The 27475-nt window shown below is 39.6% G+C and overlaps 1 protein-coding gene across 2 annotated transcripts in view; it reads left to right on the forward strand.

The window, feature by feature from the left end:
* The first annotated feature begins 3819 nt into the window (after nt 1–3819).
* Nucleotides 3820–27475, forward strand: part of osbpl6 (oxysterol binding protein-like 6) — a 39303-nt gene continuing 15647 nt past the window's right edge. For both annotated transcript variants that reach the window (XM_083922246.1, XM_083922245.1), the window contains exons 1-8: nt 3820–3912; nt 12950–13184; nt 22320–22442; nt 22994–23047; nt 23975–24088; nt 24172–24342; nt 26927–27071; nt 27248–27351. In XM_083922246.1, the coding sequence (XP_083778372.1) occupies nt 13038–13184; nt 22320–22442; nt 22994–23047; nt 23975–24088; nt 24172–24342; nt 26927–27071; nt 27248–27351 (858 nt within the window). In that variant the 5' untranslated portion in view covers nt 3820–3912; nt 12950–13037. The remainder of the gene's footprint in view (nt 3913–12949; nt 13185–22319; nt 22443–22993; nt 23048–23974; nt 24089–24171; nt 24343–26926; nt 27072–27247; nt 27352–27475) is intronic.

The following is a 27475-nucleotide window of genomic DNA, read 5'->3' on the forward strand; positions in this document are numbered from 1 at the left end:
GACAATAATGTATAATGTGTTCAGTGATACCGGTCACCTTACATTACCAGGGTGCTTTTTCTTTCTGCGGCTGATTCTGAACATTTTTAACAAATTTTACCCATAAAAATTGCGGGGAGTGGGTACAAAATTGTCCATTTCAAAAAGTGGTGGCTGGCGACATGTCCCCCAGCATCCCCAGTGTAAATGGCGTCAATGCAGGGGTGGCATGTAGTTTGTGCGTGTGCACACGAGTTGGAAGAATATTAAACTCTTAATGTTCCAACTGGCTGCTGGCGGGCTCACGGACTATTTGTCTTTCAGAGGCTGAAGTGAGCTAAGTTGTGAATCAAGAGTGAAGATGTTTGTTGATAGGTCAAGGGCTTACTTTGGAGCGTTATTTCAATCCCTTCCTGACAAGTTAGCATGAGGTGGTTGGTACCGATGGACTCTTTAGATCATTTTGTTTATTATGATACCAATATCTGCCCTCTAACTTGAAGCTAGACCCTGTAAGAGCCTCTTAAAGGCGACCCCACTGGTCTCTGACTGGGGTGGCCCCTTGGTTGTCCAATCAGATTTCAGAATTGCCCCTGTAAGGTGGAGGAGGCGGCCGAGCAGACCTGTGCTGGTCGTAGGTTTCTTGCCAAATCTTTCCCTGGGCGGCGTTGTCGGCTGCCCTGCTGCTGATGGTGAGGGTGGTGGTATGGGGCCAACTGTTCCTCACGATCTCTTAACGGTCAATCAGGGCTTTAATGTCTGAACAACGACTCTGCAGAGGCAGGACTCAACACTAACTTTTAAAAGTGGTCGACAAGCTGACAACCAGGCATCAGCATCTGATTACCAAAGCTGAAAACATGGATGTCATTTTAGTCACTTATATTTTCAGTTATTACAAAAACCATATGTCAGCTTAATATTGAAAATGTGACATAAAAGAAGAAAAGCTTCATTTCAGTAACCATACCAGCTTATTTTCTTTAAGTTGTTTCCACAGTCATACATGCTTCACCATCATCTCTAAAACGAATGCCTGTGTGTACGTGAATAAAAGCACCAAGGCATGTGCAGTGTCCAGCTCTGACTGTAACAGTAACAATTTAAGGCATGAACGCAGTATCCAGTCCTCTTTAACCTATATATCCACTCCTTCTAAGATGTCTCTGATGAGAACTGCCCATTTGTTTTATGGGTAGGTGAGAGCCATTGCCAGGCAAACCTACAGTCAAGATAAGGTTAAAACGTCCACTTATACTTTTGAAGGACTCAGACACATGTTAAATTTAGTTTTGTACAATCAAAAATATCTTGAAATGCAATTTATTCCTGTAAGATTGTTTTTTGTGGATATCTTAATAATAGTCTGACTATTAATACTAACATGTAATTACAATTCGATTAAAAGTTAAGACGGCTTGCCATATACAGTGGCACCCTTTCCCCATGTTTGACATCAGAGTACTTTAGTTAATTATATTTTCTGATCAGGAAATGAATCTAATAGTCTAGGAGTAGAAACCCTAAAAGAATGTGTCATAGCCCACCCTCCACATAATTTGTCTAGCCCCATAAAATGATTGCCTGATGTCTGTAGATCATTTGAGGTATGTAGTCTGGGTGGGACATCATGGTCCCATAGGGCTGAAATATAAAGAGTTATATGATGGTCACCAAAAATCTTGCTAACATGTCCTCAACAGTAAAATAAAATATCATTACTCTTGTTTTTACTCGGAATAGTGGTAACATCTTTATTTCCTGATCGTTGCCAGTAAGTTCTATGTTTCTATGACAACTGTTGCTAAGGAAACCTGGCACCTCTATTGAAAGGAAATTTGACTTATTTTTGCATAATTTTGAAGTTTATACACATGGTTTAATAATGTTCATCTACAGTGAAGTAAAGTACAATCATTAAAATGTCATTTGCACTCCTTACAGATTTTAATACATTTATCTGACACATGAAAATAACCCATAAACAGTGATGTAGTGGAGGGTATACTCAGTTATTCTGGCAGTTTACAGTATACCCACCTATCAGCCAAAATATAGTATATAGAGGAGTAGGTGTATAGTATCTTTTTTTTTTTCAAAATATTTATCAATAGTTGTGCTAGATATATTGTTTTTGCATGACACAATAAAAAAAAGGAAGTTTACCCACTCCCTTCATGGTAACAAACTCATTTACCTAGCAGTACCCCCACCTCACGGACTACTTGTATTTTATTATCATTTTGTTTTCCAACCTGCAAAAATAATCATAATCAAATAATATTTTAAAAGAATGATCTCCCACCTGGATTATAGTACACCACACCTTAAAATGATCCATAGACATTATGCTATCATTTTATAGTACTAGACAAATTTTGTGGAGGGTGGGCTACATTTCTCATTTTCTAGGCCCCTTCTAAGAATCTCCTCCAAGACTATAATAAGCGCAATGGAGGTAAAGGGAGAGCTACATTATGGCAAGTAGTTAACATTTCATCAAATTACACTCCTATCTGTAATTACATTTTAGATATCCATAACACCATTTATCCTAGTCAAAATTCAATTCAATTAAATTTTATTTATAGTGCCAAATCATAACAAAAGTTATCTCAGGACACTTTACAGAGCAGGTATAAACCACACTCTATGACTTATTTATGATTTACATAGAGCCAACAATTCCCCCGTAGAGTACGTTGGCAACGAAAACCTTCCCTATAACAGACAGGAACGTCAGAGTTCTTACTCGTCAGAATGATGATTTAAGACATCCACAGTGACATTCTTCCTATCTACAATTGTCATTTCAGATATCCACAACATCATTCTGACTGGTACAATGACGTCACATTTGTCATTCATGTGTATCAGGCTTTAAAATGTGGATATCCACAATTACATTTAAGATATCTAGAATGAACATTCTGGATATCTGTAGTGTAATTCTCACTAGTACAGTTGCAGTTGTACATATCTGTAATGACCCCTTCATTCTCACTCACCTCAATGGGCGATTGAGTTTCTTTCTCTCTCTATAAAGCATCGGGTATGCCTAATAAAGTGGCCAGTGAGTGTATATAGGACCTGTTTGTGCATGTTTGCGGCCTGTGTGTGTGTTCAAAACGACAACAAAAAAGAGTGAAAAGTGAATTTCCCCTTACGAGACTAATAAAGGCATGCTTTCTTTCTTTCTACAGATATCCAGAATTTTCATTCTAGATATCTAAAATGTAATTGTGGATATCTACAATTTAAAGCCCAATACACATGCATGGCAAAAGTGATTTGCGTCATTTGTACCAGTCAGAATGATGTTGTGGGTATCTGAAATGTCAATTGTTGATAGGAAATATGTAATTGTGGATAAATTATCATTCTAACTAGTAGGAATTCAGTTTTGACGAGGAGAAATGGTATAAAATGTAATTACAGATAGGAGTGTGGTTCGATTAAGTGTTAAAACCACTTGCCATATTATATAATAAGCATTATGGAGGGAAGGGAAAGGGTCAAATAATTGGCTAAAAAAGTCCAAGTCCGAGGTTTGCGCGGGCCTTTTTCCGTGTTTTGTGACCAGCCTCCTGTCCACCAGAGTCGGGTCCACTCCGGTGATTTCTTCCCGCTCAAAGCCGTTCTTGCTGCAGGGAGGAGCGACCGTTGAGGGCAGTTGAGCCGAGCCGAGCATCACAAGCCCCGCATTCAAGGAAACGGGCAAACACAGCACTTTTTTTTTTTGGGACTTTCCATAATGTTCCAGCCTGTATACAGCACACGTGTTTAATAATTAGAAATATAGACATTTCGACGTTATGGAAGCCGTTTGTCTTTGAGAAGCCGGGGAAAACCTCAGTGAAGGGGAGAGGAGACCCCCCCAATTGTTTCCTGCGCCAAGAACTGTAAAGACATGGTCATTACACCGCGTCTGTGGTAAGCTTTTCTCGCTCTCTTTACACGGCAATATCAATGTCAGTCGGGTTTATATAGAGGAAACAACCGTGTCACAACAACGCTACGTCGAATTAAGGTGTACATGCTTTGTTTTGGTGCTCTGTTATTCAACCGCTGAGACCTCCAGCATCCCATCCTTTTGTATTTGCATCCCGAGTGAATCACCGAGGAGGACCAGTCAGACATTACTACCTAGCTGCTGCCAATGTGACACAGCGGATGAGGTGACCGTGTATCGAAATATGCGTGTCCCAATATCACGAGGCCGTTATGACGATTTGAGCACCCCTCAATAAAGCACGGGGGCATGTTGTGGAGTAATAAAACAGCCATGCAGCCAACTCTGTAACGGACTTTGATGATGTAATGCGTCACTGACATGTTCACCTTTTTAACAGAGCTGCATGGCTTCTCCTAACGTCCCATAAGACAGCTGCCTCTTCATGTGTGTGAGTATTGTCGGTGCACATGATCCCCTCCTCATAATCCTTTTATGTCCCACTCATTATGTATGTGTCAGGGATGTAAGGTGCCAAGTCAATTGAAAGTTAGCCAACTTCTGACACTTTGCAGAATAGCTCCCACAATATCAACTCTGCATCCTTTTTTCTTTTTTTTTCCAATTGAAGGTCAGCCCAGTGACTTTGCAGTTGTTTAAAATAGCCCCCCGAATCACATAAATTAAAGAACAGCAGCAGCAGAGGAGGGAAAGCTGCTGGATGCATTTATAGTTTGTCACAGGCTACGCTTTAATGAATAGATGTTGCTTTGATCAGCAGTGATGATTGATTTTGTGATATATTTCTTGGCTCTCGGCCTGAAGAACCCTTCCTTAGCTGAAGGTGTCCCCAATCCTATTTGAAATGCAATCTTTGCAGAGCTTTATGTGCCTTATCCTCTGATAGAGGGAGAGGGGATGAAGCTGAGGCCGACCTCACTTTGGTGTTCACCTATATTGGATTCAGATGGTCTTTTTTGCCACATACTTAATATTGACAGTATGGAGTGAATCAGATAATTGCTCCCTTGTTAGTTATTTAATTAGCTGGCATTTAAGCACAACGTTTATTACACATTTAAGCAGTTACCAGACCCATACATTTCAGGCTTTCTAGGCTCATGTCTAATGCTATTTGCTTTAGTGATTTGTATTTGATAGTCTTGTTTGTTCTCTGTTATGTTTTTGGTTATTTTGTTTTCTTTTATGTGAGTGCAGTGAAAAATATGCAGATACAACTGTCATCATGATCTTAAGTTCTAATACCAACACTGTACTTTCTGTAATAACTTAATTTGCTGAGTTCAAACAGGTTTTTATACAAAAACAAAACAAAAAGTAAGCGAAAATGCATCAGTCTAATACTGGAAATATGAATGCTTCCTGTGTAAAACTGTCGAATGACTTTGTCTAAATAAGACGCTGGTTAAAGTTAACACATTACACTGACAGAGTTCTGGACAAGACTTCAGTGCCAACGTTAACAGTTCATAACAGTTCCCAATATGGGCACAAGTCAGTCAGTACTTCAAAAGTATAGCAGTGTGATACCCAGCTCTACCTAGATGATGTAATGTGTGCAGTGCAGGATAAACTGGCTCTGTCCAGTTAGTGTTGTTTAAAAAAATAAATAAAAGGCAAAGCGATGTGCTGCTCACTGCTTCTAGATGTCACATAAGAACTGCATCCTTTTAGCCTGCTATTGAACACCCAGGTAAATGATCAAAACACTGTTGCGCTGATCGATCTGCATTATTAGCTAGTTGTAAATTCAGCAAATAGTTGTCCTCAAAGACCCTGTAATGTAATCTTGAGACACACACAGGTCTGCTTTTGTTGGGTACTTTAATTATGCAACAAAGAGGGGAGACACCAGAAAACTTGGTTCGCTTCAGAGTGCTGGTCGATATTGTGGGTGGCTTGGATGTGGTGACAGCACAAACATGCCTTTCCAACCCCTATTAAGGCACAGTTAACATCATGCGTCATCGTATTACATGTTTGTGATGCCAATAACGTTTGTGTGGCTTTACGCGAACCAGCAGCATCCAAATCCACAGTAGGGATCTCTGATGGTTTTCTCCAGCTTCTTTGTTATTTGTCATTGGCTTGTTTGGTTCCTGCAGTCCTGGTTGACATATTGAGTGTCTAAATCTCAAGTTTATTTTTTTCATCCCTCTCAGATCTTACAGATCAGGGAACACAGATAGTGGGATTACTGCGGTCTTTTAAACCTCTCTCCAGACAGCTCTGTGTTTCACTCCCTGGCATGACCCACATCAGGACAGATGATAGTCACTGCTGTATTCGTGATACTCTATTGATCCCTCCAGGAGAAATTTGACTTCTCACTTGCCGCCACCCCCTTAAGGTCACAGCACATATTCCACTACAAAAAGCCCCAAAGCCCGTAGGAATTTAGCATGTTGTTCAAAGACATTTCAGTGGGGCGGATTGTTGTTATTGCAGATGACTGAAACCAAAGCAGGTGACTGTCTCTATGCCTGCTCAAACTTCATAAAGGTTCTCTCAGCTTTATTCTTTTAAATTAAGAGGGGCTAATGAAAGTTAGATAATTCATTCATCCAGTATTTTTCATATGACCACATGAACTGTCATTGCAAATGGACCTCAACATCCTGTTGGTCCCTAGGTTTTTGTGCTCAAACCATGAAATATGAACTATTTATTGGAAATATATATGTGGGGTGTATCTAATTCCAGATTAAAGCAGTATGCAATCATGCTACACAGCCTTTTTTATTTGGTACTTGGGTATTTGTATTTACTCAACTGCCAAATCAGTCTGCCAGAGCATGAACTAAATAAATAAATGGATCAACTCTAGGGCTGCAACTAACGATTATTTTCTATTCGAAAATAGTGAAAAATGCTCCTTACTATTTCCTCAACTCAAGGTGATGTGGTCAGGTTGCTTGTTTTTTTTTGCAATCATATGTGAAAAATACAAGCATCAAGCATGATCTTTGGAGACAAATGTCAAAAACATCATTATTTTTCCCATTACAAAGTTCTACAAATAGGAAATCCCCCTTATTATCTTGTTCTCTAAACTTGGTATAGGTTGGAAATATGCTGTAGACAACAGAATTGTCACAAATGAAGCTTGCCTCCTGTTTACACCCAGTCATCAGCGTTGTTACTCAGAGACTAATAAAGTGGCAGTCTAGATTAATGAATCTTGAATGAACATGTGGCCCTGAATCTTTAAATTAAGCACAAAATGAATTCCGTAGTAAATAACCAGTTGGTGGCACTGGTCAGAGGTGAGATTATTTTCTCCCTCCAAAACATCTATCTGACAGTTTCACCATTACTTTTGAGTCTGGAGCATGAAATTAGAAAGACAGAACTTATTTATGTGTGTGGTTGAGCCGAGAGCACATTTTGGATAAAAAAGACACACGGGAAAGGGAAGAGAAAGTGTTTTCTTGCTGATGACGTTTCATGCATCTGGGGCCAAATAACTAAGAAGAAATTAGGCAGAGCATTGACTAATTTCCTTCAAGAATTAGTGTAATGCATCAGCACAAACAAAAAGGCTACATGTTGCAAAAATGCATTTTTCTAAATGAATCAACAGTATGTTGCGTAGAGGATTTTACACACTCCTTCCTCTATTTGATCTATACATTACCATTTTCTTTTGCGTACCTTTAATCCATCCCCACACACGAAATCATGTAATGATCTGTCAATGCATGATTTTTTGTCAACTTTTGTACAAATAAAAAAACTGAAATATGCTATTCATACATTCTGTATGTTTATTACAACATCTCACGTTTGTTTTGTTTTTTTGCTATACCACACTTCCCCATACATTCTCAGTAGTTGTTGTAACCCTGGTGTATGCAACAGTTAAAGGTATTTGAGAATTACATTGCTCATCCTGCTTTCTCTGAAAAGAATCACTCATCTACTTCAAACAGATCAGATTTTTTAGATTTTAATTATGGTTTAATCACATTTTACTATGGATGATATGATCAGTTGGATCTGGTCTAAACAGGTTGGATCTTCATGTCAGGCCGTAGAAGATATAAGCAGCAGTAGCACTGAGTGTGAGGAAGTTGTTAACGTTTGGTGACATTTTACTTCAACTTGAGGCATTGAAAGAATGTCGACAGAAGGGTCTTTTCCCAAAACTGCAGCATACTAGTGCCATTGTCGCTTTATGTGACTGAAGGCTCCCATTTGTCCAGCAGGGTCTTGAAACATCCCAAACACATTCTGTCTTCTATTCATATCTGAAGCTCAGAATCAGACTTTCAGAAAAGGAGTTTGAGCATGAAGTTACGTACACCAATACAAAATAACCCATTCGTTTTGTGCATGACTCCAATTATGTTTGGTTCGAACTAATCATTGTTTGAATAATTTGTTCTCTAGACAGAATTTGAGGGCCCAGATTTCTGTCAAACTGTATTACTTTTGCATAACGCATCATGCAAGATTACTTTAAAATAAGAAATGAGTCAAAACGGCTCCCTGTGGAGTCCTTTTCTGTCTCCATAGTCCCACATGGGAGAATTTGTTGGCAGCACAGCAAAAGCAGACACATCAAAACAGACTCATCCATAAATAAAGAGAATAAAAAATATCAATTAGAAAAGGTATCATGCAATTGCAGTAAAACACAAGTGATAGCAATACATAATACATACACTGAAACAAGGCAAAATCAATGAATGATAGCAATCTATTTGTTTTTTTAATAACCTGTACTTATTTTCAACTAAACCCACCATACCTTTGTTTGCAGCTTGTATTGGAAATGAAAACGTATACAACCTCATTTACAGTTGTTGTACATATACACATCCTCCCACCCCCTTCCTGCACTAGTACAGTATGTTAACCACATTAAGCATAATTTAACAAACACAAATGTGTGAGGTTAGGCGTATTTTGTCTGACTTTGTTCTTAAGGTCTTGACCAGGAGTTTAAGAAGTGCCGTAGTGTCCACATGGCAGGGCCTGCCTTGTCCTCCTGCTTAAAGGACCATAATCATGGTGACTGGATTTAGAAGATTAAGCTCATGACTCATCAAGCCCTGACTGGACATTCCCTAACATGGTACCTGGCTTCGTACGGAGCAACACTGCTGTCAATCTAAACAGGAGACAAAGACACACCCACCATTGGTGTCATTACATCAGTGTCTGCACTGAGATTTCCTTGTCCGGCGAATGTTTACAATGGCTGGCCAAGCTTGGTACTACTGGTTTACTACACTACAAAACTTGGCCGATCAATGAACAGTTTAGTTAAAGCTATGTGGAAAAGTAATTCATGGCCGTAGTGGCCGACGCTGACTGCTGTCTTCTCTCACATCTCGGCGCGTGAAATACCGTCGCACTGGGAGACTTGACACAGACGCTCCTCACACTCCCGCTATTTCTGCATTGCTCCTCTCTGTGCCTGTTGTTGTTCTTGCAATCCTTTCAGTCTGGTTAAATCCATGGTTAAATCACCACCACAATGTTGCTTTCTACTTTGAAAAAACTAAAGGTTGGCACAGAAAACCAGCAATTCAACAGCCTATGGCCTTTTTGTTACTGTACTGACTACTAACTGTCACTGTAAAGCCTGTACGTTTACTCTGCCACATATCTGTGTGAAGCAAAAATCTGATTTGGTAAACTAACTAGTTACTTAACCCATGTATGGCTTTCACTTTTAAGACCCTCTGGTATACCTCAGGTCAAATTGACCGGGTACATATTTGGGGTTGTAAAATCAAGTCTGAAATAAAATTTTAATTCATAAACCAATAACATATATTATCTTTTTCATATATTGTTTTCATTTTTCAAGCACAGGTATACTTGAGTTTTGGACTATTGGTCAATAAAACAAAACACTTGATGCATTCACCCTTGGGCTCTACTACAAAGTGCACTTTTTAACATTTTATAGATCAAATGATTAATTGATTAGTGAAGAAGATAATGGCAGATTAATCGATCACAAAAATCATTGTTAATTGCAGCCCTGCACTAAACCATGGACTTATTTTGTAGCATGCATGTACAGCGTAACAGTCATGTAAACAGTCGTGAAGTTATATATTATGCAAAAGTGAACAGTCACAAGGTCACAAGTTTTCACTTTTATTTACAGCAGCTTTATATCTGTTTTCCATCCTTTTCACATGGTGATAAAGAACTTCTCTAATTTCCAGTAAATTTTACTGACTCCAAATTCAAGCTAACAAACTGGATTAAAATAGTAAAGGTTACAATTACAGTACTTCTCCCTTCTGCTTCCTTATTAGGTCAAGGAGAGTGGATCTATTAAATAGGCTAAGTGGAATATTCTATCTGAATGGATTTAGCGCCTTGTCTTACAGTAGCTTAGATCCTAGTTGGCTTAAGACAGGGCAGGGATGATGACGTTGTAAAAGGATCTGAATTATAGATTATAGTGTGTGTGAGTATACTGCACAGTTGCATGCGAGAGTGCATACTGCTGAAGTGTGCAGAGCTGCTCACTGGTCTCGGGGAGTTCCCCTGACACATGGGAAAGTCTAATATACACATCCTGTAGTTAAAACCACAGGCTACTCCAGAGTTGTATACGATGCCTGTTAACACAAACATGTGTATCACTGCCTGATGATATAATCCTGCACTGATTTGCACACAGTTTTCAGTCTTGGTGTCATGATAATCATATGAGACTTATCCAGGACTGCAACTAACAATTGTTTTTGTTAATCATCTGGTGGTCAAAATAAAATGTCAGAAAATGACGAAAACATCCACCATCATTTCCTAAAACCTAAAGTAATGTCATCAAAGTGCATTCTTTTTCTAAAATGTCCAGAACCCAAAGATATTTAGTTTACCATCACAAAAGACAAATCAGAAGATTTTCACATTGAATAGTAAATAGTAAATGGACTTGTACTTATATAGCGCCTTTCTAGTCTTCTGACTACTCAAGGCGCTTTCACAGTGTTTGTCACATTCACCCATTCACACAGACATTCACACAGATGGCAGTGGACATCTACAGACCATCTAATCTAATCTAATCATTCACACCACATTTACACACCCATGCGCAGCACGGGGAGCAATTCGGGGTTCAGTGTCTTGCCCAAGGACACTTCGCCATGTGGACCGGGGAAGGTGGGGATCGAACCGCCAATCTCTCGAATGGAGGACGACCACTAAGCCACAGTCGCCCACAGCGATATTTTGAGAAGCTATAACCTGGGTATGTTTAGCATATCTGCCTTAAAAATTATTTATCATTTAACCGTAATAGTCAATGGATTTATTTTCTGTTAATCAACTATTTGATTATAAACAAATAGTTTTTCAGATTTGAGCATAATGTTGTATTATTGTGGAGCTGCTGTTCATTGTGAAAATAAACAATGAATGCCTTCACATTACTTATATCTACTTCTCAACCTGTTCTTCTGTGTAAAGACTACCTCTCCTGAATGTTATCCCCCAAAGTCACCTTATCAACATTGAGGTATTTGATCAAAAATATTGTGCTATTTGTCCTTGTGAAGGTCCAATAGCGTCCTCCGTATCTCACCAAGTGTCTCAGTTTCTAAATTAAACAGGGTTTGTTTATCTGTTTGTTTCCCAGTATCTTGCAATCGATGTATGTTTTATCAGTGCTGAGACCTCCTGAGCGGTAAAACAATTACACAGCACCACCTCAGGCAGTATTGTGAGTGTCAGCGTGGAGCAACACGGTCCCATGACTTATGTTCCCCGTTACTATCTGAAGATTAAGTGAACCAGACTTTCCAGAATGTCTTGTGTATTTACTATGGCTGGACCTGAATATTCAACTATTCAGATCATCTTTCTTTTTCTTTTTTTATAACAGTCCTTAAAAAATAATGCCTTTAATTAGACCAAAACATACAGTGTTTGCATTTCAGCTCAGTGTGAGAGTCTTTGCTGTGTTTTGCTGTCATTTACAGTTGCTTTTCTCTCCTCCCCTCTTTGTTCTCCTCTTTTCTCTCCTCACACTAGGGCTGGGTGCACAAAATGTGCTGCTCTGTTTCAACAATGTTAGGCTTAAAAAACATGCACGCGGGCTGAAATTCACCACAGTGTTTGGAACAATTACAACTAGCAGCTAATTAATAATTCCAATGAAAAACTGCAGCGCTGTGTCATCCAAATCTGGAAATGTCTTCCGAATCACGTTATAACCTAGTGATAGACCGATATAGTGGCCGGTCGATATTATCAGTTGATATTTGTGTTTTTTACGCGAATCGGCATTGGCCGAGGCAAGCTGCTACGTTCACCGATACTTTTTCCCGGCATTATTTACAGACAGGCTTCCACAGGCAGCTCCGTGTTGCTGGAGACACCTTTTTTAAGTGCAATAAATGTTTTTGTTTTTTGTTAAATAGAGACTTGTAACATTTGTTATCATTGTGTAATTTTTATGATGTAAATTGAGGGAGCAGAAGTAGTATCGGCTCCAAATATCCGCTCAAGAAAGTCAGCAGTCCGTAGTTGGTTATTGGTTGATATATTTTTAACGTATGTAATAGATTGGTACTTGGTATCGGCCGATACAAAGGTTTTGCTATCGGTATCAGTATTGAAAAGCAAAAAAGCAAAGTCTTTTGAAATGATCTCAGTCTTATAGTCAAATTGAAACCATGAGTTGATTACTCAATTCGTCCATCAAAAAACTACAATTTAACCGGCTCCAGCTTCTCAAATGGGAATATTTCCTGCACCAATCTTATAGCGAACAGTAATGTAATGAGGAGAATCTTAAAACCCACGCTTCAAAGAATAGCCCAGGGCGTTTCGACTGAGCATCTGTGACTTAGATTAACATATTGAAATTGATGGAGGACAGCTCTGAAAGTCCAGGAGTAAACTCGACCATGTGAATGACAGTGTGGCTCTGTGTCTGGTATAAACAAACGCACTGCGATGAAATGAGGAAGGCGAAATAGATGCAAAAGTATAACTTTAACTTTTTTTTGTTTTCAGATGAACAACAAGCAGTGAGTGTGAGGAAGTGTCAGAGGATGCTCCTGATCTCCGTGGCCCAGTGCTGAGGGAGGTCCACAGAGCCATCATGTCTCACCACCAACACTACCATCGAGGCCCCCACAGCCGCACCATGAGCTCTGAGGAGAGGAGCTCCACGCCAGTTACCAAGACCTCCACACCGGTTCACAAGAGCGCCTCTTCCTCTTCTTCTTCCCAGCGCGACAGCCGGCAGGTAATTACCAGGCTATGTTAGGAATCCATATAGGAATAGTATCCAGAGATAGAAGCACATTCAATTAATGTAACTTGAGCAGGGGTGATAGACGGATATTATTTGGGTTCCTGCTGTCTTCTGTAAGTGCCAGGAAAACAGGCAGATAGACAGGAACTGCCAGGAAATAATCAAGTATGAAATATTTATTCAGCAGTTTTAGTGTGCGAAACAAAAACTATTATGTGATGACTTAGTCAGTTTTTTACAAAATCAGCGCCCCCCAAAGTTTCACTGCAAATGTTTTATGTGAGCAATTTAGTGTTTTTCTTGTAGGGCTGTCCACAATTTACCCTGTTTTTTATTCTACTAGAAATTGTGTTTTGTGGAAAAAAATCCCAAAGAAAAAAAACCCAAAAAAGTGCATGTGTTCCTTAAACTGAGATAAGTTAATCTGTCTTTCGGCCAGAACGTACGACCTCTATGCTCACACCGTACAGATCAACTCCCCAGTCACAGCATGGGTGCTCACACTGAACATAACCAGCGTTTTGTCCAGTAATCTTTATTTAAAGATGAATGCATGCAAAATGCTGACATAAACAGAAGGGCATTGTTCATGCAACTCTACTGTTGACTCAAAGCAGGAAGAAATGGACAAATATTGACACATGGCTGAGAAGATGCAGACAATATTTATAATATAAGTTCTGCAGTTTTATTTCCATCACAGTAAAGTCTCATCCAAGACTACAGCGGCCACAGCAGCAATAGTGCTGCCAGAGATCCATCGATTCATTCCAACAACCAGATTATTGATTTGGACAAATAGTCGGTGTTATGACCCGCCTGAAACTGAACACCAAACAACAACAGATCTAGAAGAAATTGGTTAGAGCTGTCAAATTGTTTCTCTATTTTTGCCTCTGCAGATTAATTTAGGCATGCAGAACATTCTCCTCTGATAATGACTAATGATTAATAGTTTATTTCCTTCGAAAAGTCCATTAAAAATACGATGTACTGACTATTAACCCTACAAGACCTTATCAGCTGTCTAATCAGCTAAGATAGAGCAGCCCTAATTCCCTGGTTCCTGTAAAGTAAGTAAACCTCGCAGAGACACAGTAAACAATATAGATAAGATACACTCTTATTTCACAGTTCACAGGACAAGTGCTTTAACTTAACCCCTGCAGTAAGCCATCTGAAGCCCCCCTCGCTCTCTACCTCACCGAGCTGCTGTGTCACTGTGGCCGCGCAGAAACCGGACACCGAAAGTGGAATCTCTGACATCACAGCTTCTCCGTCGGCACTGGGTGATGAATGTTTCATGAGGGACAGGCGGAGACTTGGTGCTCCACTGAACATGTGGCACGCTCTGGTATGTTCTGTTGGAGCCCAGCTTGTGTCCGTGGGAGATGGCTCTTTGACGGGAAAAGGGCAGTCGGTTTGAGAAATGGGGCCTGTAGCACACAGTTGAAGGCCTGCTGCTTGATGAGGCAGACAGTTAACCCTTCTGTTCATTGTTCCTTTCTTTTATATCTTGCTTGCTTTGGATAACAAGGCCTTCATGGGTGACAAAGTTCAGCATTTAATTTCCCAGACGCTAAAAGGCAGCTAAATCTGAGATCAAGGTTATCAGCAAGCACTTATTTTCTTATTCATCTCTTTAAATGTGTTTAATGAAGTCAGGTACAATCCGAAGAGGCAGCCGCTAAGATAGCAGTAAAGTTTTTGTCAAGTAGAGAGCCTTTCATTTTGCACACCTGCTTGAATAAGAACTCAAGATAGTCAGCTCTGTATTAGAGGAATGAGCAGCACATCATGAGTTTAATTGTGAATTAGATCTTGATTTTTGCTGGTGTTTTGTGTTATGATGTAGCAGTGTTTGCTAAGTGATGCAGCAATGTACCTGTGGGCGATCCAGACACTTGATCTATCAACTCAGAAACACAGTTAGAGTTACAAATCCTCTTTGTTCAAGGAAAGACATTTTTTTCCACATTTTAAGAGACTTTAAAGTAAATCTAAGACTTTTCACAATTAAACGGAAGTAAAGTGGTAACCACCGTTACATCACATCACGGTCTCATAACCATAAGAACTGTAGAAGCTAAGATATCCATGGTGTCTTGATTTCTGCATTGTTGCCCTCTGAAAATGACTCTTCCAAGTCACATAACGTGTGTGTGTGTGTGTGTGTGTGTGTGTGTGTGTGTTTGTGTGTGTGTGTGTGTGTGTGTGTGTGTGTGTCAGTTTGTTTTGTGGGTGAGAGAGTAGCGCCGCTCACCTGAAGCATTCAGAGAGATATGAAGTTCCAGCTGTGTATTGCCTAAAATTGGCAGCTTGGGAGCATTGTGTATATCTACAAAATGACCAGGGAGTTGTTGTAGAGGATTGATATCCATTTTGCAAAGTGTGCAACAAAGTGACTGCAAAGGGTGCAACACTTTGAATATGTTCCAGTATCTTTGTGATAATCATCCACTCCTTTACTCAAATCAAAGTAAATACAAAACAAAACGTAACTAGCCAATGTAACGTTACTAAGCTGGACCCAAAACGGTTCAAACTCGTAGTGACTTCCCTAAACTTGACGTACTTTGAGTATGTGTAGAAAAGTTTAGTGTGTGAATGCAGCATAATACGCAGCTGCACAGACCTGTTCCCCTCACCCATACCTCTCACCTCTCAAGTTCAAATTGCTATCCCTCCATTTTGGTGAAAGGTGTTCAAGAAAAGGTTTTGTCTGTATGTGCAACCCCAAAGGAAAGCCAATAATAGACTATTATTAGAAAGAAAAAAATGAATAGATTATTATTATAATCACTGACAAAACAGTCTGGACATGAGGGCATTTTAAGTTGTTTTTCTGTTTTTATGCTGGAGCTTTCAACTGTATTACATGGTCTTACTCAGCAGAGGAAGTTTTTTGTCCAGTTCAAGCTCAAATTTCTCATGGCCATGATGACTTAACAGGGAAAATTGTAACCTGTAATTTACAAGAAAAAAAATCTTTCCATATTTAGTAGATCTGTTCAGTTCTGGAGCTTTTCATGACAACTGAAGCTCTATAACAGCCACTAAATGGACCTTATGATGCGACTGAACTACTGTCCTCAAGGTCAAAAATGGACTTTTATAGATTATTATTATTTCACAAGTCACTCTGAAAACAATGCTGCGTTATTTGCAAATGCATCTCCAGCATAGACAAGTGTCTCAACAATATTGTGTCGGTGGACCACTGTAGAGACTATGCAGTAAAGAGCATCCTCCCTAGAGACCCCATGAGGAAGCAAAGTAGACACGGAGAAAACACCTTAGCTGACTTGACTGAGCCTCAGTCTTAGAGGAAAAATGAGAGTGGGGCATTTTGTTGAGGGGAAAGCCTTAATGAGATCCAGCCCCAATTTTCTAATCCATACATCTCACTTTCCCCTCTGCTGACGACTTGTGTTCACTATGGAGACCCTCAGGAGAGCAATTAGAGGCACCACCTGGAGTAAGCTCAGACTCTCTTTCTTTCTCTAACACACACACACACACACACAAACACACACACACACACACACACACACACACACACACACACACACACACACTTACAGTTTGTGGATCAAGACACATTGATTCAGGATGTCGCTGCAACTATCCACTTTTTTTCTCTAGCTGCTTGTCATTTTCTGGTAAGATAACATGTTCTCAACTCGGTGATGGTAAGAGGAATCACAAACTGTGTTTAAGGCTAATATTAAAGAAAGGTCCCTTTTAATGTAGGTTTTGAGAGTTTATAAATAAATGATTATCAGTTGTTTTGAGGTCAGATGGTGGCTGTTGTCATGGTAATGAACAGAGCATACTAATGTTACTGAAAGAATGATGAAGCACTTGCACTGACAACTACATAAATCACTATCTTTCCTCTCCTGTACAGACTTATTTATTTATTTATTTATTTATTCTATTGCCAGGCATGAAGTCTTATGTGTTGGTTGGAATTTATATTATTATTAGACATAGTCAAGTCTAATAATAATATAATTTCCAACTGAAAAACAGAACACAAATAAACTGGAATATGAAATGTGCTAAAAAACAACAACAAACACCGGCGGCTTAAATCTTGGATAGGTTTGGCACAGTCTGAATCTTTCCATGAGAATGTTATGGTTTCAAGGGAAGGATTGGGAGATAAAAGTTCCTGGATTCAGAGTCAGATTGCTAACCCAAGTCACAAGAAAGTTTTCCATAGGGATCATTATAAATAAATAAGACACGGTCAGGCCCCTCTCATCATAAGAAAGGCTTGCTAAATGATATTTTAAATCTTTTTAAGTGTACGTATGATTATGTTATGAAAAAAAAACATAAAAATATAGATGAATAATTTTACGTTATATAAATATTGCTGGCCTTAACCTGGAACAGACATTCAACCAGACATAATTAAAAAAAAAAATCTGTCTACCTATTGTTTTCAAGGTCAAGACTGAACTGAAAAACTATTTAAGTAAATCATTCAACACATCCACTTCCTCTGTTATCCAAATGTGCTTTCATTGAATCAGCCTCAGTATCACTCCATTGAGACGGCAGGTCACATGCGGACTATAGGTGTGTGTAACCGAATCTTCAGGGTTTACACAGAGCATAAGCCTGTGCTTATACACAGTCACTGGGGGTGTTAACTTCTCATCAGTGTGGGAACCCACCCGTCGTACTCTACGCTTTACTACTGAGCCTGTCAGACACTGCTGTCAAATCCATCCTCACAACAATTCCTCTGTGGTTATTAATTGCTGAAACATCATTGTTCAGCGGTGATTGTGGAAGACGAGGAGGGAACAAGCTGCAGTTATCCATTCAAGGTGTACAGTATATTCTTACACAAGGACAACAGGAGACCACAAACCGTAAGTTGTGATTTGAATTATTTAGTATTCAGTATTTTTTATAGAGAACTCAGCTACAAGGTGGGAAGGCCTTTTACTTAAAAAATACACACATACTGTGAAAACTCTATTCCGAGAGAATGAAAAACAAACATCCAGGCATAACAAAAGCACAAAAACATACAAAGAAATTGCCAGACATAATTAATTCCATTCATAGCAAAGTAGTGAAAGGTCTTCCCAAGTTCAGTATTTACCCAGAGGGTAACTAGAGTGAAACAGCGCTGATATACTGAGGCAGCCTGTACACACTCTGCAAGTTTGGCAGACAGCTGAGTCTATATAAAACAAACAGGTTGGTTAAAGCCATCACGGTTGCTCATGGATGCTGTTAAAAGAGCCATCAAGGTTGTATGCACTATGTTTGTGTCACTGTTAGTTGTTGATCAAACTTCAGCCTCACATAAATAAGAAATGTAGACTTGTGAGTCTCTGCCAGTTACGGAAGCAGAGAAAGGCCGTAGTTGCAATAGTTTTATTTTTTCTGTAATCTTGAAATCACAAGTTAATTACTTCCTTATCTCAAACGAACAAAGTTGTTTTCTAGCAACTAATTTGGTTATTTTAACCATCACTTAATCTTTTCTTCATTACTTAAATGAATACTGTGGTCTGTGATCCTCAATGTTGGAGGAGCTTAAACCAAAAAAAATATCAGTTTATCGACTATTTGTTGCAGTTCTTCTCGTAACTGATCTTTGAAAATAACAGGTTGTTTCCTCAAGATTGGGGAGTTATTGACCCGTTAACTTGCAGCCTTGTGTTTTTTTGTGTGTGAAAGCGAGATATTTATTCTTCTATTTCAAGGAAACATCCTTAACGAGTCATCTCAACATAACTTCATATAAGAAAGTGATTGCAGTTAAACCTATTCTTAATGGAACAACTTTGGCCTTTATTTGGTTCATTTTGGTTTATCAATGGTTCTGTGAACCCCTTAGATTTATAACTCCAATTAAAAATAAAACATATTGATTTGTTTCATTATTTCATCACTCTCGTATTGCACTCTGAGCACACCACAGGTTTAGTAGGAAATAAACTGAAGCGAACTTCTCATTCGATTGTGTTGTGTTTATGCAGTGCAGCACTTAGTTAGTCCCACAGTATTTTGGCAGTCAGCAACAGTGGAGAGTTAGACAGTTACTCTACGTCATCAGAAGTGGGCTCTTGTACTGATATTAGTGCTGATTTAGCCCGAGGTGTCCTCAAGGAGTGTGTATACTTTCTTCTGCTCAGGGAGACCTTAACTGTAATAGTTTGATTCATTGCAGCATTAAAAAAAAGTCTACAGTGTCACTGCAGTTGGTGGATACCAGAAGACTGATATTGATTTATTTGATGATTGGGATCATAAAAGTTACTTTACTCTTCCGGCATCATCTGAATTATTTATTATCAGTGTATCGTTCCATGAGTCTTTTTCAAAGAAGAAGAAAGAAAGAAAGACAAAAAGCTAAATCAAGTCAGAGTTATCCGGTATCAAACGAACAATTTCATGGAGCAAACCCTTTTTAAGTCTTGACACAAAAAAAGTAGACAGTCTCTTGCTGAGTCTGCCTCAAGAGCCTTCATTAAGGGGGTAAATTCACCCGTTCACTCATTCAGCTTTAAATTATTCTGCAGCTAGATCAATGAAGGTGAGCAGAGTGCAGGAAGTCTTTTTGGCTTAATTCAGTTTTGTTTTTGGGTTACATAACAAAAGCAAATCCACTGACTGTAGCAGTCATTTCCATATAAACTGACTCTTGGCGTATACTTTGGTATTCACATGGAGCCAGAGGTTGAGTGAACTGTTGCTCATGAGGCATTTTTTGATTTATATTGTTGATGGTTCGGATCTTAAAACGATGCCCAGGAAAGTGCATTGAGTTACAGTATTTGCAGCACAGGCCATTCTTTAAGTATTGATTTAACAATTTAGAACCAGTTGAAAGTCTGTTTCTAATGCTGCAGATAACACACAGGTAATTTATCTGAAGGTCTTCTCACAGACTTCTGCCTGTTATTGCCTCTTAGAAAGGGGGCTCACAACGTGTAATTCTGTTATGATCTAAATACAGAAGCGTTCAGGTATCGATCATTTCACATTATACAGTTAGGTTCAACCGTTAAAGACCTAATCGCTTTGAGCGTAATGAGTAGACCACTACATTTTACGATATGATTGCTTTAAATGCTGATGTACATTTTGCTAATGAAGTTGAGCTCCTCCGTCTTCTCAGTTGCACAGGTTCACTGAAGGGAGGGGCTGTCGGCGGCGGAGAAACATGACCTCATTACCAAACAGATCTGTTCGCCCGGTCATTAGATTAAACAAGCTGTTGTCTCCTTTTGTTAAATGTCCTGCAAGGGAAGGTCGGTTGTCGTAACACACGCTCAACGAGCTGTTTTGAAAGTCGCAACATCACGACGAGCAGTGAAGAGCCACATGCTATTATTTAGTTTTCTGCAGATGCTTTGTGCATGTTAAGTGTGCGTTAAAGGCTGATTAAAAAAATCTGACCTACTTTACCATTATTACATTCCGTTTCATTAATATCTTAATCTGATGAATAACAATATCTCTACACGTTTTGGGTAACAGAACATCCCAAATAGTTCTTTTTTAAAGAGTTTAACACCACTAAATCGGCTAATTTGCTCGCCTTTTCTAATTGAGTCCTGCCCATTTCAAATCAGTAACACTTGTAGTATAACACACTATAATGTAGCAGCATGCGGCTATAAGGACACGGTATTACAACTTTTTGTATTAAGACACATTTTATGTTACAACTGTGTTTACTATATTGTCAGTCATTATCTGTTTTTGGACAAGACAGATTCTTCAGACTTCATTAATTAACACTAATGTCTGCTTATAAACATAGACTGTATGAAATATGGAGCTAGTCACCCACAGGTTTCTGAAGAGCAGATGTGAAGCTCAATGTGGGCGCTCCAGTTTCCCCTATCTTGGCAGTGCCTGACACCACCTAACTCCTAGGCTAATCCAGAAATGGGCAAAGAGGTGGGGGGTCGATCCAGCCGAGGTGGGCAGAATGAAGCCTACAGTCTATGCTAGTCAGCTGGGATGACACCCACCTGTCACTCAAAGTGGTCGGTCAGCTCTTAATTATGCAGAACTTTAAGCCTTAATATAATTTAAACGGGCCATACAGTTGTAATGAATGGAAACATTATTTATTTCCACTAGGCACTTTAACATGAGGGTCTAAATGGATTGACTTTTGGAGTCAGCCCAAAGTGTCAATTCTGCAATTACAGGTTTTGGCACTTCAGCGTTGTTCTGGAGGTTACTGCTTGGTTATAAACCATTGGTTAAAAATAAATACACTGCTTATAAATTCTAAATGCTACTAAATTGGCATTTTAACTAATTACAGTCAACCAATACCAATTTAAAAACAAATTCCCAGCAAATGAATACCCCAGAAAATGTTTTTCTGTTATCCAAAAATGTAAAAAAAAAAGATTACCCCTACCAACCAATTAGTCAACTAACTGATTAAGGAGGAGCGTCCCTGCTAATGTAGACGAGACACATATAGGGAATGTCAGCATGTCAGTCAACACACAAAATAACTTGTGCAATACGCCAAATGGACCAGTGCAGTCGGATGGTGATAATACTTTTTTTATTTGCATTTGATTTTTGTATTTGTTTTAAATTGAAGAATGCGTGTTTAACAGACATTTTCAAGGCCGAATATTTTATTGTGAAAGAATGGTTCACCATAGTGACGATCCTTATCTTTTCCTGGACATTTTTCTGCCATCAAAGCTGTGACCCCCCCATGTGATCCCTATGCCCCCCCCCTCCCCCCACAATGGGACGACTGCGTGATGCTTTACCTGTGCCTGCCTGACTTCGTTGTCCCTCCACTCCAGAGGCGTCACTTTGATCTACAGACCCACTATCAGCGGGAAGAGCACAGTCAGGAGAAAGCTAATGGAGTAAAAATGCTGAGAGCAGGAGGAATTTGAATGGGGCAGTATTTCTTTAAATGTATAGTACAAAGGGAATGAAAAGGTGTTAAGTGTAATCCTTTGGTTTTCTTTCTTCAGACTGTGGGCATGACGGGGGCATCTTTTATTTTTATTACAGCAAGTGTATCTCCTGCTTTTCTTCTTTTTTCTGGAGGAGTGAGTAGATTCATTCTGACATTGCCTTGTTTTTTTTATTGCTCTCTAGGAGGCAGACAGCTGGGAAATCATTGAGGGGCTAAAAATTGGCCAGAGCAACGTCCAAAGGCCTGATAAACACGAGGGTTTTATGTTAAAGAAGCGGAAATGGCCCCTGAAAGGCTGGCACAAGGTAAGATCTACAAGCAAAGCGAGACACGAAAGCTTTGTTGACTTTCAAAAACAGTCACTCCTCGAATGTTAAACAGTTTGCTGTCTAGTAAAGAAATAACTTCCCCTTTTCATGCACCTTGCTTTACCCTCTCTGGGCCTCTTCCGCAAGCGAATTTTCCATACCACCACCTTCAGCATCAACTATTGTTTTCTCAAAACACATGAATACCAGTGAAAACCAGTCTCTGTTGTCAGCATATTTAAACTTACAACACCACAGAACACACAGAGCCTACAGCTAATTATAAGAGAATAAGTGCTAGATGACTTTTGCAGTCTTTGAAATTCTGAGGCACCATCCCTGATTTCAAGCATAGAGCAGTTTTAAATTCATATCATGCTTATTTCAAAACATTGTACACATTTCCTCCTGGACAAATCATTTCTTGTTTTAACTCTGCTTTTGTACTAAATCCACAATTTAAACAGGTCTAATTGTGATCTATATTAAATGTCTGCCCTTCCTCTTATTTAACCAACGCATTATTTTTATGCTTATATTCTCTGCAGCGATTTTTCGTTCTGGACAATGGTATCCTGAAGTATTCCAAGTCCCCAATTGATGTAAGTAACACTGACTATAACCCACAGGCAGAAACAGGGCGGCCTGGCCTGGCATCAGCTTGGCTTGGCAATGAGTCAGCAGAAACATCTGCAGCACGGGTCATGATGTTCACTGTGTTTCAGCACGCCTTGTCACTTTGCAGAAAATCTAGAATTTTCAGACAAAATGGGGAGAATCATACTCGCTGTGGATCACTTGCTCTCACTTTCTGAATAATGTTTCTGACCTCGTCCGGTTCAGAAGTGCCAGTGTTGTTTCAACTTACAGTAACTGACATTGATTAAATTAGCAGATTATTTTATTTGAATAGCCAATTAATCCTTCGGGGCTATTCAACTGGCAACGCTCCTGGTGCAATTCTACAAGGAAGTCATACCTCCCTCTTTGTCCCCTTGTTTCCTGTCTGCATCTCTATTGTCGACTAAAGGGGGAAAATGCCCCCCAATTTTTTTTTAATTTTTACTAAAATGAAAATCCTGAAGCATCTTCCCATGTTTTGTCCAACTAACAGTCAAAAATATATAAGGCAAATATTTACAGGTCAGTTGGCAGAATCAGCAAATTATTGTCATTTCTGCTCCATCAGCATCGCACCAATTTGTAATCTTGTGTGTTTATTTTAACGTTTTTTTATTTCATTTTTTTAATTAGCTAAGATGCTGTACTCCAGAACCTGCAGAATAAGCTCCTTTGGTGTACATTTACTTGACTTAAATGATTTATTGATTTTCAAAATTGTTGCACATCAAATTTCTGATGAGACTGAACCATAAAGTGAATGCAAGTGATTCTTTGGTTTCTTCAGGCTTTGAAATCTGTTGTGTATGTAATTACAGGTTAAAATCACATGTGCACAAAATGTACAAAGTATTTGACAAACTAAACTCTTCAGTCAACTGAACACATGCATCTGTCACTTGCCTTAGATCCAAAAAGGCAAACTTCATGGCAGCATCGACGTCGGCCTCTCAGTCATGTCCATCAAGAAGAAAGCCCGTCGCATCGACCTGGACACAGAGGAGCATATCTATCACCTGAAGGTAAAACTGATGGGATGAGTCAATATTGTCATTTCTACATTGATGAACAGGAGGACGGAGTTGAAAGCTGTCTTCCTCTTCAGGTCAAATCTCAAGACATCTTTGATGCCTGGGTGTCCAAGCTGCGCCATCACCGGCTTTACCGGCAGAATGAGATTGTGCGATCCCCCCGAGAGGCCACAATGCGAACCTTTCCTCCCCCAGCGGTCATGGAGTCGCCCAAACCCGCCTCGAGTGTTGTACGTGAAGCCAAGGTGAGCCCCTCCCCCCAGTGAATCTTACGAATGAATCCTATTGTTTTTAAAATGTAAGAAAACAGTGAAAAATGTCTATGGCAGGTTCTCTTTAAATGTCTTGTTTTGCCTGACTAACAGTCCAAAGAATTTGGTTTACAATGTTTGAAAACAGAGAAAAGCCCCAAATCCTCACATTTGAGAATAGAACCAAAGACTATTTTGTATTTGTCCGGGATTTTTTTATGGTTAATTATTGCAGATTGATTTCTATTTATAGAGATCAGCTGAAAACCAAAACATAACTTTATAGATTTGAACCTCTCATCAAAGTAGACTGAACACTTTTCATACTTCTACTGTGTATCTAGCAGTCTCTGTCTCTGAGCTGAGTGCAATTACTTATTCAAGAATAGTATGTGGGGAATGGGAGATCCCCTAGTTCTGTTTTTAGGGGAAACTGGGATAGTGTACCAAAATATCATCCGGAAGAGAGGAAGTAAAACTCATCGACCGTTCACAGTAACGACAGGAAGACATAATGTTCAGGCAGGACTGTATCTGCCTCTGTTGTGGTAGCTCACCTGATAATGTTGTAGTGTGCAATGCTATCCTTTCTTGAAAACTTGAAAGTTATTCACAGTTTCTATGTATGGGCGTTGCTGTTGTACTAAATGTGATCTTACCATTTGTTCCACATTGTTGTTGTAACCACGGCCCAGATCTGTCCCTGTAGCCTGATTGGACAGGTAATTGTCTACAGATAATTAGTATCATAAAACAGGCTGTTTGTCCCGACTGTTCTCAGTTTCTGAGTCCTTGTTGACGTTTCTGAACTGTGTAAGTGCAAGGATGCACCCAGAGCAGGTTCTCCTGGGAGTGTGGCTCTGTGCCTCATGCAGCCCACGAGAGGTGATCAGCAGGACCTGGATTCAGAGAAGAAAGCTGCAGCCAATTAACTGATACATCAAAGTGCTTTAAAAGGAGGACTATTTAACTTGCGTGTCAGTTGGATTCTCAGGAGATCACTGACGGATCACCTGTCATATGGCAATCCCTCTCATCAGGCTCCAAGTAATACGTTTTTGTTTAGCGTCCTGTGAGGAGCTCCTGGAAGTTGAGGCGAAGGCAGGAGCATTGAAAGAAAGACGAGAAGAACGGCACTGAAAGCTTTTCTAGGTAGAAAAGATGTTATCACTTTTCTCCAGACTGACTTTGGCAGACTGTGATAGACAGATGGTTAATCAGATCACCTGCCAGCTATGTTTTGAAAGTGCCTGCCATTTTCCAAACAGTTTACAATAACGTCAGATGGTTCTGTGTAACAAACCATCTGACAAGCCAGGTTAGAGTATATGGACTCCTTTTATACTTATACTATACTCAAGAAATCTTCAGCATGGAAGCATATGGGCTCTTAAAACAGCTAATACAACACAATATTCATGTCATGGTTTTATTCAACCTGCTGTTTTAATAGGTTTGTATTTACACCTCCGTGCCAGTGACATCCGTGGTCAGAGGCATTATGTTTACGCGTTGCCGGTCCCATTCTTGTGAATGCAAAATCTCAGGGACCTCAAGGATCAGCAATTCCATTTTTGAGGTCAACTCACAAAACATGTTTTGGGCCATAACTCCTATGCTAATTATGACATTTCATATATTCATATATACATATAACATTTCACACAAATGCCTAAGAGGATAACATGATGAAGTGATGACATTTTATATCCCAGAGGTCAACGTCGGTGTGGCATCATGATGTTCTGCAAAAACACTTTTCTGCTCATTGTTCAACACCATAACTCAGGAACAGAAGGGGAGACATCTTTAGCCAGATACTGAATTGGTGACACTTATCTTGAAACTGGTGATTGTAAAGATATTCTGTTCATCGACGTCATATATATTAATTAGGTCTGGACAAACATAAATGTAAACCGCAACTTCACTGGTTTGCGAAGGTATACAACCGGAAGGCGGTGATTCTAGTTTTAGTCCTCAGAGATCAAAGAGTCCTACACTGTAGGCTCCTGAATCCGATTCACTGCAGCTGTTGGAGGTGGTTGGAAGATAGCTGCTTCGGTGATGCGCTCTCTTGTGTTTCTATATATATTGACAGCGACAAAAAGCCAGAGTCAAATTCCTTGTATGTGTTCACACTTACTTGGCCATTAAAGCTGATTCTGATTCTGATATAGTATTGTATAAGGGACCCATCAAAATACCAGTGATATCTTTGTATCCAGAATAATTCTGAAACGATCAGTCAGATGACAGAAAATTATATCAAGTTTGAATAAGGCATTTATTAAGAAAAAAAACCCTGAATATTTACGGTTACAAGCTTTTCAAATGTGAGGATTTGTTCTTACCTGTGATGGATATATACGTTTCTGGCATTTTTAAGAACTTTTAAGTTTGCATACCCCAGACTCCATTATTTAATATGTCCTTTCACAATGTCACTGCCACTTGAAAGTGTGGCCATGCACTTATAGCATGACCAAAAACAAGTTGAACCACGCGTTACAACTGTGTAACACGGTACAGTAAACTCTGACCACGTCTCTGTGTCTGTTGCCATTGCACCCTTCAGCAGGCCAAGCCAAGCAGCTTGCCGTGGCAGCCGGTGGCCCCAAGTAGCAACAGTAACAGCAGCCTGCCTGCCTCATACAGTAACGGCCAGAGCAAGGTGGTTGCCTGGCTGCAGGAATCGGAGGAGATGGACAAATGCGCAGAGGGTGAGTGCAGTTTTCTTCCTCATGCTGGAAGTAAATCTGATTTTATAAAGAAGTAGATTAAATCATACCTCAGACCTTACGGTAAGTCTTTTGAACCCTGATAGGATTGATGACCATTTCATGACACATAACACTGAATGTGTTTGCGTGCATGTGGGTGTGAATTTTATTTTCAGAACTCGCACGATGCCAGTCCAACCTGACTGAGCTGAGCCGGCTTTTGCAGAGTTTGGAGATTCTACAAAGGACACAGTCAGCGCCCAACTTCACAGATATGCAGGTAAAAAAGAAACACAGACATGCATGCACACTCAAGGGGGAAGGGAAATAATTGAGTTAGACTCTAATTTAGAGATGTATGTGTGAGTGTAATGATGGAGCTGTGTCGGTGTAAGAAAGGTACA

The sequence above is a fragment of the Echiichthys vipera genome (genome assembly GCF_963691815.1).
Source record: "Echiichthys vipera genome assembly, chromosome: 10".
NCBI classification, from domain to species: domain Eukaryota; kingdom Metazoa; phylum Chordata; class Actinopteri; order Perciformes; family Trachinidae; genus Echiichthys; species Echiichthys vipera.